This window comes from Calypte anna, chromosome 7 (genome assembly GCF_003957555.1).
Source record: "Calypte anna isolate BGI_N300 chromosome 7, bCalAnn1_v1.p, whole genome shotgun sequence".
NCBI lineage: Eukaryota > Metazoa > Chordata > Aves > Apodiformes > Trochilidae > Calypte > Calypte anna.
In genome coordinates this window covers 1062558-1081377 of record NC_044253.1, presented here as the reverse complement: position 1 = coordinate 1081377, position 18820 = coordinate 1062558, and the positions used below count along the sequence as shown (strand labels likewise).

The following is an 18820-nucleotide window of genomic DNA, read 5'->3' as shown; positions in this document are numbered from 1 at the left end:
TATTTCTTTGTCATTTTCTCCCTGTAATTGACCTGTTCCTGGTGACTGGCATGGAAATGGATTGTGCTAACCTGAAACACATCTCCCTGCAAGGTTCCATCAGCTGCCTGGGATCCCTTAGCAAGGAAAAGAGCTGCTGGTTGTGTTTGTATTTAAGACAGATTGAAAACTGGTACCACAGTACAACAGCACCTCCAGAATTATTTGAAAAACTGTATTAGAACCATGCCATCTCTTTTTTTTTTTTTTTTTTCCCCAGAACTAAAATAGAGAAGTGTTATGGATAAATTTACCCCTAATTAATGTGGGTCGGATAAAATGTCAAGAACACTGATGAGAGCTGCTTTTTTTTTCTTTTTTTTTATATTATAAGGAACTTTATGTTCTGGAAGAGCCAGCCAAGCACTAAGGGTTCTGCTTGTTCTCTTCTCCAGGCACCTGGGAAGTTCTGCAGAGGCTGAGTGGAGCTTGGGGAGCATGGCTGAAGCAGAGCTCCCAGCCTTGGGGGGGGATGCAGCTCCTCAGGGTAAGTCCCAGGTTTTATTCATGCATCCAACATCCAGGTCTGGGTGGGGAGGGGGTGTGGGGGTCTCACCTCCAGCTTCTGCTGCCCACAGTGCTGCAGGCAGGAGCCCAGGGGTGGCAGTGAGTGCAGGGCTCCTGTGTGCTGGCACCAAGGTGGGGGGAAGAACTTCCCAGCAAGAATAATAATGTTAATAATTTGCTTGTAGTGGTATTTGGCATTACAGAGAGGTTGTCTGAGGGTAATGAACATTTCAGTTTGCTGCCTGTTAGCATCTCTGATGTTCACTGGGCTGATGAGTTTGGGGGGGAACTCCTAGCACTGCTCTCTGGGCTTTTTGGGGAGTGTTGATGAATGTTTGTTCCAGTGTGTTATAAATATTCGTGTGTTTGTGAAGGTGGGGAAGTTGTGTAGCCTGTCCATGGGGTCAGAATGGTTGTTGTTCCCAGAGGGATGGTGGGAAGCAGAAAATAAAGCTATGTGGGAAGACACTGACACTTGACACATCCCCTCACCTCACTGGTCTGTGGGTACCTTTGTTTTTTGGGTTCAGAGTGTGTGTGCTTGCTGATGGGTGTGCTGCAGGGTCTAACCCAGACGTCTTTCCCTCTGCTTCCAGTGGGATGCTTCTCCCTGCTTCCCTGGGGGGTTTTCCCTGGGGGATTCTGATCCATCCCAGCAGCTGCTGCCTTTCCTCAGCCTCTGAGCTGGAACCTGGGTCAAGCAATGAGGAGATTTGTTTACTGCAAGGTGGTTCTGGCCACTTCTCTCATCTGGGTGCTGGTGGATGTCTTCTTACTCCTCTACTTCAGTGAATGTAATAAATGTGATGACAAGAAAGAGAGGTCTCTGCTGCCAGCTCTGAGGGGTAAGTGCCACGTCCAAGCTGTCCTTGAAGGTCACAGATGATTTTTTTTAAAGTCTTTGGTCTTGTATATATATCTCTTTACTTTCTAAATCATTTTCCCAATTCAAACAAAGTACCAGGCTCTGAAGTACTTGGTTTCTGTAGTGCTTTAGTGGTTTCTGAATTAGTTTCAGTTTTCTTAGTGTTTGACCTTTGGGATAACAAAGCCCCAGTCTTGTCTTTTCTTCAGCAAAACGAATTCAAAATGTCTCCAATATGTGGAAGAGGAAAGCAAGTAAATAAATTAAGAGCCTCTTATTTTCAGAAGTCATTTGACCTGCAGGAGAATCGATGCTCTCTGAGTCTCCTGCCTTTTGTGAGAGGTGCTTACTTGGGAGGTTGCTTTTCAACTCTCAGCCCTGGTTGAAGCAATCCTTGTAAAAACCCTGAGATTTCCTTCCCATGTGCAAACAGGAGGCTCAGCCATTCAGCAGGTGGAGTAGAGCTTCTTGTCTCACTCCAGATATTTTAGCACTGGGGTTTGCTGAAGGGGAGGTGCTGGGAACTGAGCCTTGAGTTGGGAGCATCCCCATCCCAGAGCATCCTCATTCCCAGGACAGCTCTGGGGGTGCTGCCCAGCCCCAGTTTGGTCCTTGCAATGAGCTGGAGAGCAGCCTGGTGGGACTGGGAATCTGTGGGAAACTCACCAGAAGAGGGAATAGAAATTAATGAAATCCAGGTGGTTTTCCTTGTGGCTGGACGTGCTGCTCTGAAGGCATTTGGGCTCAGCAAATGGAAGGAAGATGCTCTGAATCCCTAATTGGATTAATTACAAGTAGTGCAGCTGCTTTTTAATGGTTACTGCTGACAATAGACCAAAATTGTGTCTGGTGCTGGTCCCCTTTTAATAAACACATAAATATATATATTTTATGTACATATACACTCAACTACTGGTCCGTGGGTTTGTCCACAGCTTAAATAATTTTCATTCTTCTTCTTCTGAAAGAACTCTGAGGTCACGGGGCAGTGGAGTTGGTGCCTCTGCAGTAATGGGAAATGAGCACCCACTGCTGGGTTTGACACCCCAAATGTATCTGGAAGGCTTCACTTCGACCTCCCAATCTTATAGAAAGTTACATGATGTTAAAAAATAAGAAAAAAAAAAAAAAGGAGTGATTTGTCCCAACAAAAAGGACCTTGCTGGTTGTCATCATGGGTTTTTTTCTTATGTAGTTGAATTGCTGTATTTTTAAACAAATATTAGGCAAGGATCTGGTGTATCTTGGATAAAACAACCCATTTTATCTATCCTGTGACTGCAGGAATATAGCTGTAGCTGGTGTGTGAAGTGTGCATTGAAACTATCACCAAATTAATTATGTTTAATGAAATGTCTTTAATTGGTTGCATTATTATTTTTTTTTCCCTATGTGATTGGGTGATTTGTAAAAAAATTTAAATATGAGATTACTTGATTTCATTTGAACATTAACAACTTCCAAGTCAATCTAAGCTTAAAAAAAAAAAATAAATGCATAAACATCTGCCACCAGCTTTCAAATATAAAAGCAAATATCTGGAGCTTGCAAGAGTGAATTCACCTTTTGGATACTTTTTTTGACAGCCCAATGCTAAAAGTCCTCGACTTTTATTTATTCCTTGTTGCATCTGAGCACTGGGAATGATTTTTCTGTTTGTCCAGCCAGGCTGCTGAGCTCTGCATGCTGAGCCTCTTCCAGAGAGCTGAAGTTTTCTGCCCCAAAATCCTGAAAGCAGAGCTGCTGCTTCTTGCTCTTAGCTTGAGAGACAGAGCTGATACTGAATAAATTATTATAAATATTAATTTATTATAAATTATATATATATATTATATATTAAAAATATTATATATATTTAATTTATTATAAATAATAAATTATTATAAACATTATTTCTACTTTAAAGCCTGGTGAAAGAAATTCTGATCCTGTTGCTACAGAACAAATGTCCTGTGTTTTTATTTGATTATAATAATCCTTACAGAGTTGTCTGTGTAATTGTGTGGGGACACTGGCCCAGTTTTATTGGAAGTTGATTAAATGTCTTTTTTGGGGAGGTGGTTGAAGTTCTAGAAGGTTTCTGCCTCAGAGAACAAAATGAGAAGCAGCAGAGGTTTTATCCTTAAGTTTTTGATTGGTTTTGTAAAAGGTGGGGAAGGGGAATTTAAAGAAGGCAATGCTGAAGGATTTAAATCCTGTCCTACAAGGACACCCCTGCTCTGCTGGGTGACATAAATGACACCAGTCCCAGTTGGCAGGAAGCACTGAGCATTCTCATTTTAAAAATTAACTTTTTTAGGAAACCATTCTTTAGTAAATAATCTCATTTTTCTCAGGGGCAGCTACGGTTGCTTTGGGGGGGTTGGGTTGAGACAGCCACAGCCTGGGAGGGTTCTAGAGACCCCATGGATGTGGTGTTGGCTCAAACTTCTCTTCCAGTCCACTAAAAAGTTAAACTACCTGACTTTTGGGGTTTTTTTCCCAATGTCCTGGGTGCTTCTTGCTGTCTGTAGTGCTACATATTGCCATCTCAGTGTGTGGAGTTGAAAACAGAGGTAAAATCCAGAGTAGTTTTTCATGTTGTTATAGATATGTAGCAAAATATCTTCGTTTATTGCTGCTGAATGTATGTTCTGGTGGAGTAATTAAAACTGTTTTTTTTACAATTCCTTAGTTTACAGTCTGGCAGACTTCTAAAAGCACTTTCTAGTGAGTGCCATGGGTTATTAGGATGGAAATGAAGTGAAGCTTTGCTGCTGTGAAGTACCTGCACGGGTGCCATCACCTTTGTCTCCTTAATAGTGTATTTGTCAGTCTCTGAATACCTTTAATTGAGAAAGCAGATCATCTGTAAACATAAAAACCCAGCATAATTACAGATTTCCTCAAGGATATTTAAAAAAAGGGCACAACAGGGGTCAATACACTGATAGAAATTCAAATTGCAGCAGGTAGCCCAGTGTCTGGAGTCCCTTGATCCATCACCCTCCCCATTAATTAGAGAGGAGAGGATTCTGCTGGTGCAGGGTGGTGTGTGGTGAGGTGGGAGAGGTGAACTCGGGGCCTTTTTGTGGCTGTAATGATTGCATTTGGGGTGATTCCTGCAGGCAGGTGGGCAGGAGCTGTGGGGCTGCAGGCAGGGACAGCCACAGCCCTGGCTGGAGCAGAGCTCTCCAAACCCTCTGGTCCTCCAGTGGGACAGGTACCAAAGCTGAGCATCCCCAAAACCATGAGGGGAACATTCACACCACCCTGGAACACTGTTAAATCCCAAGCTCCAGGGTTAAAAGGGGTCTTAGGAAGAAGGAATGGGGTGTAAAAGCTGAAGACATGGTCCTCTGAGTCAGAAAATGGCTTGAGCTTTCTCATCACTGCTTCCCTTGGTGGTGGTAAATACTTTCTTAATAACTCTGTAATAATATAATATAATATAATATAGTAGAATAGAATAGAATAGAATATAAAATATATAGAATAGAACATAGAATATATATTTATAATATTCATAACATAATATTTATAATGTTTATATTATTTATAATATTTATAATATATAACACATATTTTATATATATATAATAACCTCTGTGTTCTGCTCTCCCATGTGCTGCACCTCCTGCAGCCCCAGGAAGATCCAGACCATTGCTCAGCCAAGGCAGTTTGGCAGCCTGGCATCTCACCAAGTTAACTTTATTTTAATTTTCCCCTAATTAAGGTCTCTGTGAATGCCCAGCAGGTCTCTGGTCCATTCCTGCAGGTCCTTACCCTGCCTCAGGGCCCCATCCCTGGGGCCAGGGGGGGCTCTCAGCATCCCCAAGGTTCTGTCCATCCAGGAGACTCTGAGAGGGAGGATCTGGATTTGTCTTGTCAGGAAGAGCATGTCCTGGAGTCAGAGAGGTTTGGGGTTTTTTCAGTGTTTTTTCTTCATTCGTGGCTAAGGAATTTGGAATGGGAAAGGCCTCAGCTGCAGGAAAACCTCTGCTCTTTAATATCAGGTTCAAATCTGAGGTTAAATTCAGTGTTTTCTCTCTGGGAAGCTGTCTGTGGAGACAGGTGGTGGTGGTGGTGGCAGTTTTCTGTCCAGAGTAAGAGCAAAACATGAAGTGATGTTGGGGGGAACTGAAGCATTGCTCCCTAAATACCACACTGGGAGGGAGTGTGTGCTGTGATTGCAGCTGTGAGTGTAAAGGAAGGGTGATTAATTAGAAGGAGTGTACATGAGTAATGAGATGAAACTGCAATCCTGAGTGCTTGTCTTTGCCCTGTGCATGGTGCTGTGACTGCAGCTCTGTCCTGGCAGTGCCTGCTTTAGGTTTTTCATGGGGTGCTGACAAATCTTCAGCATTATTTTGGTGTCTGATGCTTCCATGCAGATTTTTGTCTCTGCTGTTCACTGTTTTCAGGTGCCACAAAAATCATGAAATCAGTAGAAATGATGAACCTGCTCTCTGGAAGGAAACACAGCATGAGAGGAGGGTTCTGTAATATATTAGTGCTTTTTTCTTTTTTTGCTTAAAGAGAGAAGGTCTGTGTTACAATCATATAAAGCAGGTGAACAAAACATTTGGGTACTGTAATAAAAGTTTGGGGTTATGGCCAAGCTGAGCAAAGAAGGCATTCATTTGGGGAGTTTCCATGGCAACGTGTTTATCTGGCAGGTTCCTGGCTGCAGTAGCAGTGGCAGCAAAACATTTCCAGTAGCCCAGTGTAAGGATGGAATGGGTGAGTGGGTACAGGCACGGGGATCTTGTCACACAGTTGCTGACAAATCAAATGTAAAGTGCTGATTTGGAGATGGTGACAACACATGAAGTTCATTTACAGAGCTTCCTCACCCAGTTCAAGAGTAAATCTCATTGCTGAAGCTTGAGGGGAAAGTAACAGAGCAGGCAGTGTCTTCTAGTTGGAAACTTAAGAAAATAAGCTAATAAATGGATAAATGGAGACTGCCTTCCTGAGAGCTGGGGGGCTCCCTGCCTTGGCTCTACAAGCTCCAGCCAGAATATCTCATGTTTTCCAGCATGCTGTGCTGACATCTGAGGGGGAACTGAGAGATTCTTCCCACTGTAGGGATGCTGTTCTGTAATGTCCCCCCATTTTTAATTTTTTTTTTTTTTTGTGAGCTATTTTAAACAGGAGGCATTAGAATAATGGTTGTCAAGGTGTCCTGGCAGAGGGAAGGGCTGGTTTGTTGTGCCATGGGTACTGGGGAATGAGTCTCCAACTAGGATCTGTGTCCTTTGGCAGTGGTGTCTGTGGGTGGCAGGGATGTGCTCTGGCTGGGGGGCTGCAGGAGTGCTGACAGCAAATAACCAACATTTTCTCTCCTTTGAAGAAGGGTTTAAAAAAAAAAACAGACCCAGAAAGTCTCTCTGAGTGATTCCTGATCTGCTGAAAAGCACCCAGGCAGCTCTGCAGGGCCTGGCTGCTGCAGCCCAGGTGGTTCCCAAGCCATGCAGAGGTTATTGCTGCAATCCCAGAGCCTGCCTGATGAAATGGTTGGAGGTTCTCATCCTGACACATGGCAAATGTCACTGATTGTCACACACAGTGCTTTGCCATACAAGTGGAATAGGAAGGGAGTGGGGTTCTGCCAGCTCTCTGAGCTCCCTTGCAAGTCTGACTGCCCAGAGTTTCCACATTTCTGTGTTGCTTTCCCAGTTATTGTTGTGCAGGCTGGGTTTAGCTCAGGGTTTGTTGTTGGTCTTTAACCTAACAAAACTAAATGAAAAAAGTGAATACTGGTGTAAGAGTGCACTTGTGCAGTGTGTAAATCCCATGCACACAGGTGCCAAACCCCACACATGGCATCACACGTGGCAGGACACAGATGCTTAAGCTCTGAAAGCTGCTGAAGCCAAAAATAAGGTGAAGGTTCTGCCCTCTCACTCCTCCTTCCTTCTCTCCTGCCCCGTGAGAGGCTCTGTGCCACCACCAAGCTTTACCAATATTTTTTTTTTCTATTTTTTCTGTGCTGCTTAAGAGTTCAGTGGAACAATTGGAGTTAAACATTTGGCAAGGGAAAAGAAATGCTGATGTATGCAGTGTTTTGAAATATTGTTGGTAGCTCTGTGGCTGACATGAAGTAAAGTCTGTGATAGCTTTCCCAACAATAGGAATATCTGTCAATCAGGGGTTGGTAGGAATGAACAATATTACCATTATTCTTCTTCCCTGACATCCACAATACCTCCCTCATCTTCAGCATTTATCTGTCTGAGCAAGTGTTGTGTCAGAAACCAACATGAAAATCCTGGTGAGGAAAACTTTCCAACATATTGACAAGTGTGAAGAGCTCTGTGCTCGTTCTAATAAATCAATATAATTTAAAAATTGAGGTTTTCAGTATGAAAATGTGTCCCAGCATCTCTGTCCTCACACAGCCCTGCTGCAGCACCTTCCTGTGTCCACTGTGAGCTGGGGTTTGAGTTTCTGTGTGCAGGTACCAGGGGAGCTGGGGGTGGGCATTGCAAACTGCACTCCTGGCTTCTTGGCAGTGAACACAGGAATATTGGAAGGTGTCAGGAGCACTTTCCATCTGTAGGAGCTGACAGACAAATGCCCTGGTGATGACAAAACAGAGATGATGTTGTCCCTTGCTGCCAGCAGCTGGGTGACTGCTAGGGGAGGTGCTGGGACTGCATTTTAACTTGCAGTTGTCAGTCCCTGTGTTATTGGTTGAAATGTGAATTTTTTCAGTTTTTTTTTTTCTTAATACCTTAGGAGTTTTATAATTATTCCTTTTGGCTTTTTGGTTGATGTTTTGGAAGGGAATTGTTGGAATGAAAAGCTTGCATGGGTGCATCCTGTGTCCTAAAGGTATGAACGAGGTAAGATTTAAATGAGAGGAAGAGAAATTGTTGGGGGGTTCCTCTGTTTATTTGTTTTTTCTCTCCATAATACTCTGCACTGCTTTAAAGTGTAAAAGCTGTGTCTCACTGGCAATAGTATCCCTGCTATACAAACACTTTCCTGCTGTCCTCCTGGAGCCTGGTCAGTTTTCCAGGTGGTGTGAGGCTGTCCCTGAGCTCCCTTACCAGCTACAGCTTCTCAGGCTGGAGTTGTTCCCTTGGAGTTTCTCTCCCTGCTCTCCTGTGGTTCCAGTTAAGCTTTTCAGAGTTTTGTTTCACTGCTGGATCTTAGCACCAGGTGTGTTTATCAAGGCAGAGCTTGTGGATGAAGTGCAGACACAGAGGTGGCTTGCTGGCTGGGGCTGCAGATATTTAATGAATTTAAGCATTTTTTTTTTCTTCAGTAGCAGCTTTTATTGTTATGTCTGATAGAAGAAAGGGCAAATTGTTTTCATGTGAGTGGTGACAGTTTGCTTTCCCTGATAGACTGGTAAATATTAGTGGTTTTAATGAGGTGGATATAATAAAATCTGTAGAACAAAACCAGGAACCTGTAAAGAGCTGAAAACTCCTACAGGGAAGTGACCACGCTGGTAGGTGGACGTGCAGGATGGGCAGGGCAATGTGTCACCCTCTCTGGGTACAGATCCTTGGCAATTAGTACTAATTGAGAGCCAGAGAATTGGGAATGCAGAGTGGGGATGCCTGGGCCCCAGGCTGCATCCCTGGGCTGTGTCGGGATGCACAGCAGCACTGGCACTGACACTGCTCCCAGGAGCAGCTGCTCTGATAGCAAGATGTTCCAGCTCTTTGTAGAACAAGGCAGGAAAAGAAGCTTCAGGTGTGCTGAGAAACTTCAAACCATTCTTCTGAGGATGAAGAGAAACGCAGGGTTTTAGCAGCTCTCCTTTGGCAAGGGCAGGATGTGCTCTGCAGCTGCCTCGGAGGTTTGTAGGCTTCCAGTTTACTTTTCATTCTCAACAGAGGAATCACAGGATTGCTGGAGATGCTTTTAGGCAGCTGGCTTTTCTTCTTGCAAAGGACCTGGTGCCATTTAGACCTACTTGCCTGCAAGATTTATTGACAATCAGTACCCCGGGAGAGGGGAGTTGTATGAAAACTCTGAAGGAATCATGAAAAGCTCCTGTTCTGCTCCCAGCAGAAGCTTTTAGTGTGGATATTGCTTTAAAGTTACAACTCCTTCCTTACTACTGATGCCACACTTCTGGACTGAGAATGAAGCAGCTTTGATTCCAGGAGAGGTCCCCAGGCAGAGTCAGTGCCCAGGGGGCTGGGAGGGAGCTGAGCCTTGGGGATGGGAGCTCAGGATCCCAAAGAACCTTCCCGTTGTTCTACAAATCCCACGGCGTGTTTGAACCTTTCCCCTGCTGCTTGGAACTTTGTTTTTCACCTTGAATGGGTTCTGTGTAGGTTTGAGGAAGCACAGCAGCAGCAGCAAGCCTGGGGAAACCAGGATTAGAGAGCAGGCAGCTGGAATAATAATTGGTGATACCTCGAGTCAGGTGAGCTGTGCTGCAGCTCCTGCTTTGCAGGGAAAGAAAAGTGGGGGTTTTATGGGTTTTATGTTAGCTTAAGCCACCATTTTTATGGCTGCTGTCTTTTTTTTTTTTTTTTTTTTTTTTTTTTTCCTGAAGCAGGATGATAGAGAGTTTTGGGGAGGCTTTTGATGTAAATAATAATTGGTTTTATCATTAGGAAATACTTGAATGTGTTCAGCAGTATTAGCACAGTGTGGAGCTTGAATAACAATCAGAGTGCCTATTGTAGAGCCAGGATTGTTTGTGTCTCTGAATGTTATCCTCGGAGGTTTTTTTCCAGCAGAAGTCATGTGGAGTATTTCTGCATGCTGCAATGAAAGTTTTTAGCTCCCAGACATTCTCCAGGGCCTTGATTGCCAAATCTGACAAGCTCAAATGAGAATTAATTTGCATAATAAAGACTGAAGAATCAGAGTGAAATTCACTCCAGTGTCAGACTTGTCCTTGGGATTCTGCTCTGTGCTCAAACAAACAAACCAAACCCCAGCCAGGTTCTTCCCATGGAGCTGCCATGCAGAGAGATGAGTTTCATGAGTTTAATCCTAGCACCTGGGGCTCTGGGGCAGAAGGGTGCTCTTTGCCTGGAGCCTTTGGCTAAACTGGGGATGCCATTTAGTTTTTTCATTAGCCAGGAGGCATTGTGGAGGTTTTCCTGTAGGAAATGTCAAGTGGAGGCCATGCCAGAGGATGCTGCTGCCCAAACACTCTCGGGCACTGTTCAGGAGCAACGTGCTATGGTCATGCCCTGTGCCCTTGGTGGATTTGCCCCTTAAAATCCAGCATCCTGCTTAGTACAGAGTAGAATTAACTGGGACACAAAGGTCCTTTTGAGCACACTCAGTAATTTGCACAGGTTTCTGATGGGGAAAATGTATATACATAAATACATATATATAATTGCTTTGCAATGGATCTCTATAGATTTCTTCAGTGGTTTATTTTATCATGCTTTTATCCAGTTGATCCAACTCATTCAGTTAGTGCACCAAGTCATTGCCTTGCCTCAAAATAAATAAAATACCTGCTCAGTGGTGTGCCAGCTGGCCTTGAGAAGTGCTGTGGCCCTGGGATAGTTTAGAGGTAACTCTGTGGCAATGGCTTTTGCCTTCAGGCATCCTGTGAGGACTCTGGCAGCTCCTCAGGAGGTGCTGGGGGGCTGCAGAGCTGACTGGGAGGTGACTGGGGAGGGGGTGGCTCCTGCCCCAGGGATGCCCCTCCTGGAGAGGTGGCTGGTAAAGTGCTCCAGAAATAGGTCAGGGTTTCCTCCAAGTAAACAGACATGGGAGCTGTCTGGGAGATGAGGGGAAGGAAGGGATTTATGAAGACAAAATGCTGAGAATATTTATGAAGAGCAAGGAGTGCTCAAGGATAGTAATGAATTCAATTAACCCAGTTTATTTATGGTGGATGGCCCTTCTTTGTGATTTAAAGGTTGCTGCAGTGATTGCTCCTCTGTACAGAATTGCAATTTCTCAGTGCTCTTAAACTCCTGATATCTGTGAGCTGCTTCTTGGCTTTGCCAATCTGGTGTTTATTGTATCACCCAGTTTTATCTGGTAAATAGCCCTCTCCAGCTGGGCAGTCTGTAATGCCCTCAGGGTCTTTATCCTGAAGGTCACAGGACCTCCAGAGAGGTGATGCTGACTCAGCAGAAGTGATGCAGCTGGGTTCTGCCCAGGGCCAGGCCTGGGGATGGCTCTTGGCTCCACAGGGTACTGACCAGCAGCACTTCAGTAGAGCCATAAAACAGTAAAAAAACAAAGAAACCCAAACCAAACCACCAAAAAAATCAACCAAACCAAAAGCCAAACCCATCTGACCTCCATCCATCACCTGGCATCCTGTGTGGTGGTTCTGGTGGGTTCAGCTGTGAGCATCGGGGGCTTTGCACGTTCTGCTCTCCAGAAGGTGACAAGATTCCTTGTCTAATGGTGATGCCTGGAAAACCAAATGAAACTTGAATCATGAAAGACTTCCTCCATTTAATGAGAAGAGCCCTTTGTAATAAACACTTCTCAGTCTTTCATGGGTTCAGGATAACTTAACCACGTTAACTGCTCTTGTCTCAGCCTTTCTATCTCAGCAATCTTCCTTACCTGCTGCTCCAGTGGAAATCTGAAGTTTCAATTTGATGTTTCTGGGTTAGTGTTAGTGGGTTCAGCAGTTGCTTCCATCTCTGAACATCTTAAATTTCAGCTGCATTAAATTCTCCTATTGTACACTTGATAAAATGTCCATTTGCCTTCTTTTGGCTGCTGAGTGGGAGCCCCAGCTCTGAGTCCAATGTCCCTGGGCTGGGGGCAGATCTGTGCTGACAAGTCTTGGGTTGCTTTGTAACCTGCTTGAGGCAAAGAGCTGGTGGGTGTTTTCTGTGGGCTTTGGGGGTTGTTTTGTCACCAGGGGGGTGGTGGAGTCCAGTGGTTCTTCCCTGATGGGAGAGGGGTGGGATGGGGCAGTGGGGGACACCTGGCTCTCCGGGCTGATGGTCACCTGGGGTCACCAAGGGGAGGCACGAAGGTTGTGTCCTTGAAGGAGAGGTGTAAAAGTGGCTGCAGTGAGCAAAACTGGGGTGGGAAGAGGTTTTGGCTGGCTTTTCTCAACAGGATGGTTCTGTTTTGAAGGTTAAAGATCTGTATGGCTGATAAACGTTGCACTCAAGCATTTAATTTAATTTCCTCAAGGATGCTCTGTCTGATGGTATTCATTATTTAGGTATCTGGTTAGTCCTGAGTGTTAGGCACTTTAATCCTTATTATATGACATGACAAGACAATGAAATTGAAATATACGCTGTGGCAAAAGCATTTAAATTTATATATTTGCTACATTTCAGGAAGCCCTTAGTTCTTTTGCTTTAGGAATGAGTAAGGAGGTGGCTCTGTTGGGGATGCTGAGCTCTGACAGTTCATTTTCCCCATGCACCCCATGGAGGTGGGGAAGAGGAGTGCTGGAGGGGTTTGAGTCCATCCAGACAGAAAGCAGAGGTAGGGCTTGGTTGGCTGGGGGTTGGGTAGGTTTTAAATTTTTTTTTTAAGGTTTTATTTAATTATTATTTTGATTTTATTTGAGTGGTTGGAGTATTTTTTTACTCTACGTTGTCAACTGCTAGGGAGCTTGAGGCAGCCTCTAGATAAATTTTTTTCCTACAGAAAATGCCCATAGTTTTTCTTGGTTGTTACTTGGTGCTTTGTTGGGGTCCTGAGGATGCTGTTGTCAGAGGAAAGCATTCTGCTGGCTCTACAAGGGGGTTTTCTTAGGCTGTCTTCTAACTGCTGCTTATGGCATCTTTAATCTAATGGGTTGCTTGACATCATTTTCTCTGGGGACTTTGTGCAGATTTGGAGGGTGTACTTAGCCAAAAAAAAAAAAAAAAAGGTGTAGGGGGAAGAGATCAGGGTTGTGACCAAGCCATGAGACAAGGCAGGGGCTGCACTAGGAAATGCTCTTGGTCTTGTTTTGAGTTCCGTGGCATGATGAGAGTCCCAGAGGAGAGCAATGCTTCCCCACAGCTGGGTCCTGCTGCAGCTGGAATTTAACTTCCAGACTAACCTGGCCTTGGTGTGTTGTTTGGTGATGGTACCAGGAGTAAGGAAAGCTAAATAAGAAATAATGAAGTTGGACTAAAATGAGTCATTCAGGAAGTGTGATGAATGTATATTCTTTCAGTTAGAAAATTAATCTTATAATTAATCTTATAATTAATCTTATAATTAATCTTATAATTAATCTTTGGCCATGGATTCTGTTACACAAATTCTGCTCCTTTCTGGGAGGCTGTATTTGAAGGTCTGGTTCCTGTGTGTCTGGGCAGACACCTGAGCCAGGGCTGGTTATTGCCTTTCAGTGCTATGATGGGAAAATCATGAGCATCCAAAATATTGGGTTTGCTCTTCCTGAAGACTTCCAGGTGCTTTTGGTAAACAGTGGAGAGATGGCCATTTCTAAAGTAAAATTAAAACAAAAAAAAACCCCAACCAGGCAGAGATTTTAGGAGTAGGAGTTAATAACCTGTATTTTTTTGTGACATTGTAAGACATAATTAAAACCTTCTGCCAGAATGAAAGTGCAATTGCTAATGTGAATTATTATACCAAGGAGACTGCAGCAAGGGGAAGCATCAGGCATTTGGTGACAGTTTGGAGCTCCCAGCTCTGTGGTTTTGGATTCCCACTGCTTTTACAGGCAGAATTGCTGCACCATAAATGTGGAAAAAGTAGGAAAAAGCCTTCCTGATTGTCACAGGGGGTGCAGTGAAAACAACTTCTTGAAGATGTGCAAGTAGATAAATGCTACCAGCAGGTTCATCTGGAAGTCCTAATGGTAGCCTGGAAATTCCTGGTCAGATACTTGTCCTGAAATGTGTTTTACCTTGAGCTGCCCATGTTGAGGGAGGGCAGGGGGGGACAGGATGGGCTGGGGGAGGTCCTGCCCATCCCAAATTCCAAGTCACAGTCCTGAGGAGCAGCAGCAGCAGCTGTAAGGTCTGGCTGTGGCAGGATTCAGTCCTTCTGCCCCCCGAGCACCTCTGGGGTTCTGTCTCTGCTGGGGATGAGGATGATATGGATGGACATTCCCCTGTGTGCAGGAGCAGCCTGTGCTTGATGCAGAACTGCTCCCAGGGCTCTCAAATTCAGCCAAAGCTGAAATGGAGCAGGGTGAGCACTTTTCAGGGTGCCTCTTGTGCAGGTTTGATGCAGGGTGGTGGGGCAGGTGAGGTTTTGACTTGCTTGCCTTTACATCAGGCAAATGGGAGAGGTATAAATGACATTTCTCTTAGCTTATTTGCTCTGTCTGCAGCTTCTGCAAGGCCTCCTGATGGGCTGGGACAAGTGGTGCCCATGTCACCTCCAGAGATGGGCAGGAGGGAAGGAGCAGAGCAGGAGGTGGTGCTGCCAGCACTGTGTTTGCTCTCCTGAAAAAAGAGAAGCTGAAAGTTGGGCTGTGTCCCAGAGGCTGCCACTGAGATCTGCCCAAGGGCTGCTGGGGATTCCTCAGTGATAAATCCCACCATGAATCCCACCTTTGCAGAGGGATGCTGGGGAATCTGTGGTGGGCTCTGGTCCGATCCCACCAAGGTGGATGGGGAGCAGGAGAAGGGATGGGGATGTGCTGGAGACACTCTTGTGATCTCCTGATCAGCTGCTGGATCTCCTTAGCTATGGACATTCTGCTCAGCAATTAAGGGCTCCTTGTGCTTGATAAATTAATGATGCTAATGCAGTGTAGTCTAAAAAAAGCCAAAAAACCCAAAACAAAACAAAATTCAATTTGTTAGGTCAAATGTTCTTCCTGGAAAGAGACTGGTGTGCTCTGGGCATGGCTGGGTGATCATGTGAGTGAGCATGGCTGGGTGTTCTGGGTGTTTCATGTCACTGTGCACCAAGCAGGAGATCACCCAGAGGCAGGCTGCCCATCTCAGAGGAGAGCAGGGCTGTGGAGTCTTTTGCAGGCTTGGCAGCTCTGGGGTCAGAGCTTGTGTCCCTCTGCCCATCCTCTCCTCCAGCAAAGTGCTCAGGAAGATGAGAGCAGGGCAAGGTGTGGGTTTGGGGCCAGAGCTCACCTCTGCTCAGGTGGTGTCTGTCCCTGTGCATTAGCACTGAGTGATTTCTGGGTACCTTGGTGCTACAGGACTGGCACAGAACAGCCCATTCTGCAGTTATTTCCCCAAGTGGGATTGGAGTCCTCATGGCATGGCAAGGACCCTCCTGGGGTGCAGAGCCCCCAGGGCTGAGATATGGGGCTGCAGTCTTGGCTTCTGATGATGCTGAGAGGCTCACAAGCAGGAGAGCAGCAAGGACTGTTCACTGCTGGATTCCTGAGCCCTCCCAAGGGGGAACAAGGGCAAGGAAGGAGGGAAGAAGCTGAGCTCTGTCTCCCCCATCAGCTCCCTGGTTCTGCACCACCTTCAATGAGGCTTTGGTGCTGCTGCCCAGAGCAGTATTTCCCAGCTACAGAGGAGCAGGAGGAGGCTTATTAATGCCTGGAAATGTTATCTGCTCTCCTGAGGAGAAGAATATTAACCTTCTGATTAAGCAAACTCTATCTAAATTAATTTTAATTTAGTTTTCAACCTTTGTGAGTTGTTTTTTTTTTTTTTTCCTATTCCTTATTATTATTCCTGAAACCTTTTGAAACAAGTCTGTGTAGCTCCTTTGTGCTGCAGGAAGAACTGATGGAATGTCAGGATGGAAGGGACCTCAAGGAGCATCTTGCCCAACCCAACCAGAGCTCTTCATGCAGGGTTTCACTCTGCTGGACATCACAGCTTCAGTCTGTGCTTCTTCCCTTGCCTTGCAAATGTTTGCTCTGCAATGGGTTCTTTTCAGGGAACACAAGTAATTATGCTCATTTGTGGTGTGTTAGTTACTCATTAATGCAAGTGTGGAGCTGAGGGGTTTCAATTTGTTTAAAGGCTTTTAATCTCCAGACCCTATACTTCGGGCTCCCATAATTATGCTGGTAACACATCCATTAATCTAGCTCATGCTGTACAAACCTGACAGTTTTCTCATCTGTTTCAGTCCTAGGAAACTGCTGAAGCACACACAAGATGTCCCACCCCCACAAAACCTCTTCAGAAGAATAAACATATTTATGTATCCTCTCAATGCCTGCTGTCTGTTTTCCTGCAGACTTCATGCTGTGCTGGAAATAGATTTTCCTGAGCTTTAGAAGCACATGTTTAAAACATAATTAAACTGACTTTGTGTAGGAATATTTTTTTTCTCTTTGCTTGCCCACACACATGCTCACTCCTGTTAATTCCTTGACTGGGAAACTCTCTTTGCTTTTGAGTCCTTCTGAGATCTGATCAGCTCTGACTGCTGGGCTTCTATTTTTGCGTGTTACAATTTGTTTTTGTTGACAGCACGTTTCCTGTCCCTCTTCTGCCACACTTCATTAGTTTGTGCCTCTGTGTAAGCTTTCAAATCCTTGCTTTTTCTTAACATATCTTCTTTCCCCCCCACGCCTTTTTCTGAACTGGGTTCATGTTCTGTGGAATAGTTAATATTCTCACTTTGTCATCTTCCTGCCTCTCCTCAGAGGTCTGGAGGCTGCAATAGGAAGGAGAATAAACAAGGTGAGAGGAGTGATGCAAACCTCCCTGCAAGCTGCCTTCTCCCTGCTCCCTTTCCTGCTGCCCTGGCAGGAGACAAACTGCCCATGCCTTCATTTAAATGAAAATTACAACATCCCTGACTCTCAGCAACATCCTGATCCTACTTTGATCAGCCAGCAAAGGCAGAGGGGAGGTGATGCAATGCCATATGTATTTCTTTCCTTTCCCCCCAGGCATCCCCAGCCTGCAGTGCCTGAGCTTTGCTGGTCTCTGCCTCAGGACTGATCCCTGGGATCACCTGGGGAGATGGGAAATTCTGGATTCAGCCAGTCAGTGCTGGGATGTGGTACTGCCACGAGAAGGATAACCTGGTCCTTTCTTCATCCTGAGACACCTTTTGCTAATAGGATTAAGATGGATGCGTGTGGCCTGGAAGGTGGTGGTGGAAATTCCATGCAAATGGTAAAACCTGCAGAATTTAGTTCTTGTGAGTTTAACAAAAGCACCAGTTACAGGAAGGGTCCTCCTGTTGTCATTTGAGGCCTATGAGATGGGATTTCCTGTCAGCCTGGCCCTCAACCTCCTCATTAAGTTGGGAGTGGGAGCTGCTGGTGCTGTTTTGCCTGGGGCAGCTCCTCAGGAGGCATCACCACAGCCACTGCTTCAGGAACTGCTTAGAAATCCTCTCCCTCCTTCTCTTACAGTCTTTACATTCTTTTTTCCATATTTCTGAATAATAAGCCGTGCTAAAATTAGAACCCACAGCTATGAATCTACTCTCGTTTCTCCTTGCCTTTAATTAGAGATGAGATAATTTTGTTCCAGGTTGTTTGCAGCATCCGGCTCTGCTGTGTTCCCCTTCCTGCTTACAGCTCATCATCCCAACACCTCTTGCTGGGAAGTGACTAATTAGACTCCCGGATCATTTGCAGAAAGCCCAGCCTGGCTCTAGGGGTGGGTTTTGGTGTGTTCTTTATTTTTTTCTCCTTAAGTTTTCTCAGTTAGAACAGGACAAGCTGGGTGCAGGCTGGCAGAGGTGTCAGTTCCAGGAGCTGGGGAAGTGAAAATCCTCCCTTCCTCCTGAGCTGCAGGAGTTTGGGACACAGCAGCAGAGGAGTTACCACAGCCCTCCCAAGGCAGGAGCTTTAGACTTCTCATAAAAAGATTTACTGCCCAGCAGACACCATGATTTAGGTCAACAGGCCTAGACAGGGACTTTTTCTGGTTGATGTAAAACTCTTCAGTAGCTTTTCTTCTTTAGAGAAATTGATCTGTGATGATATTGCTTAAAGTAAAATTTGGTTTTGCATTTGGTTTCCATTACACCTAACAAATCACAGTATTGCCCCATCTTTAAATGGGTTTGCCCATTGCTAGCACAGAGTATGACTTTTCCAAAGAAAAAGAAAATTTCTTAAGTGAGTATAAAGTTTTTTTTTTTAACCAGGCAGTGGCTCTTCAGGGAAAAACCCCTTCCCTTTTTCTTACAGTGAAATAACATTATCTGGGCTGGCCCAAAGGGCTTAGCCTGGCATACACTCTGGGAATCCTCAGCTCCTTCCTGCTGATGCCTGAATTGGAGGTGTCAGGATTTCCAGTGGCAGGGGTAAGGATGGAGGAGGATGGTGTTATCAGCATCCTTCCAAGTGGGTAGATGGTGGTGGTGGCCCCAGTTATTTCCAAAACTTTTCTGAAAACCAGAGACAAAAGGGAAGAAATGTTTTTCTGTCCAAACTTTTGCCTCCTTTAAGTGGAGCATGAGAGGCTGAAAGCCTTGAGGTGTTCTGCCCTGCAGGAAGAAAGCCCAGAGCACCAAGAAGGAGGAATCTTTAATAAGTGATTTACTGAAGATATGTGTAAATAACTCCAGGCAGCTATTAAATGTTGCCTTTTTCATGAATGTGGGAAAAGGAAAGGTGTTGATCAAAGCAGACAAAAT

General features: G+C 45.0%; 1 protein-coding gene across 1 annotated transcript in view; it reads left to right on the top strand.

Moving 5' to 3' along the window:
• The first annotated feature begins 433 nt into the window (after positions 1 to 433).
• Positions 434 to 18820, top strand: part of GALNT13 (polypeptide N-acetylgalactosaminyltransferase 13) — an 85300-nt gene continuing 66913 nt past the window's right edge. Inside the window, exons 1-2 of the mRNA XM_008501256.2 lie at positions 434 to 526; positions 1143 to 1391. Coding sequence (XP_008499478.1) covers positions 1250 to 1391 — 142 coding nt within the window. The 5' untranslated portion in view covers positions 434 to 526; positions 1143 to 1249. The remainder of the gene's footprint in view (positions 527 to 1142; positions 1392 to 18820) is intronic.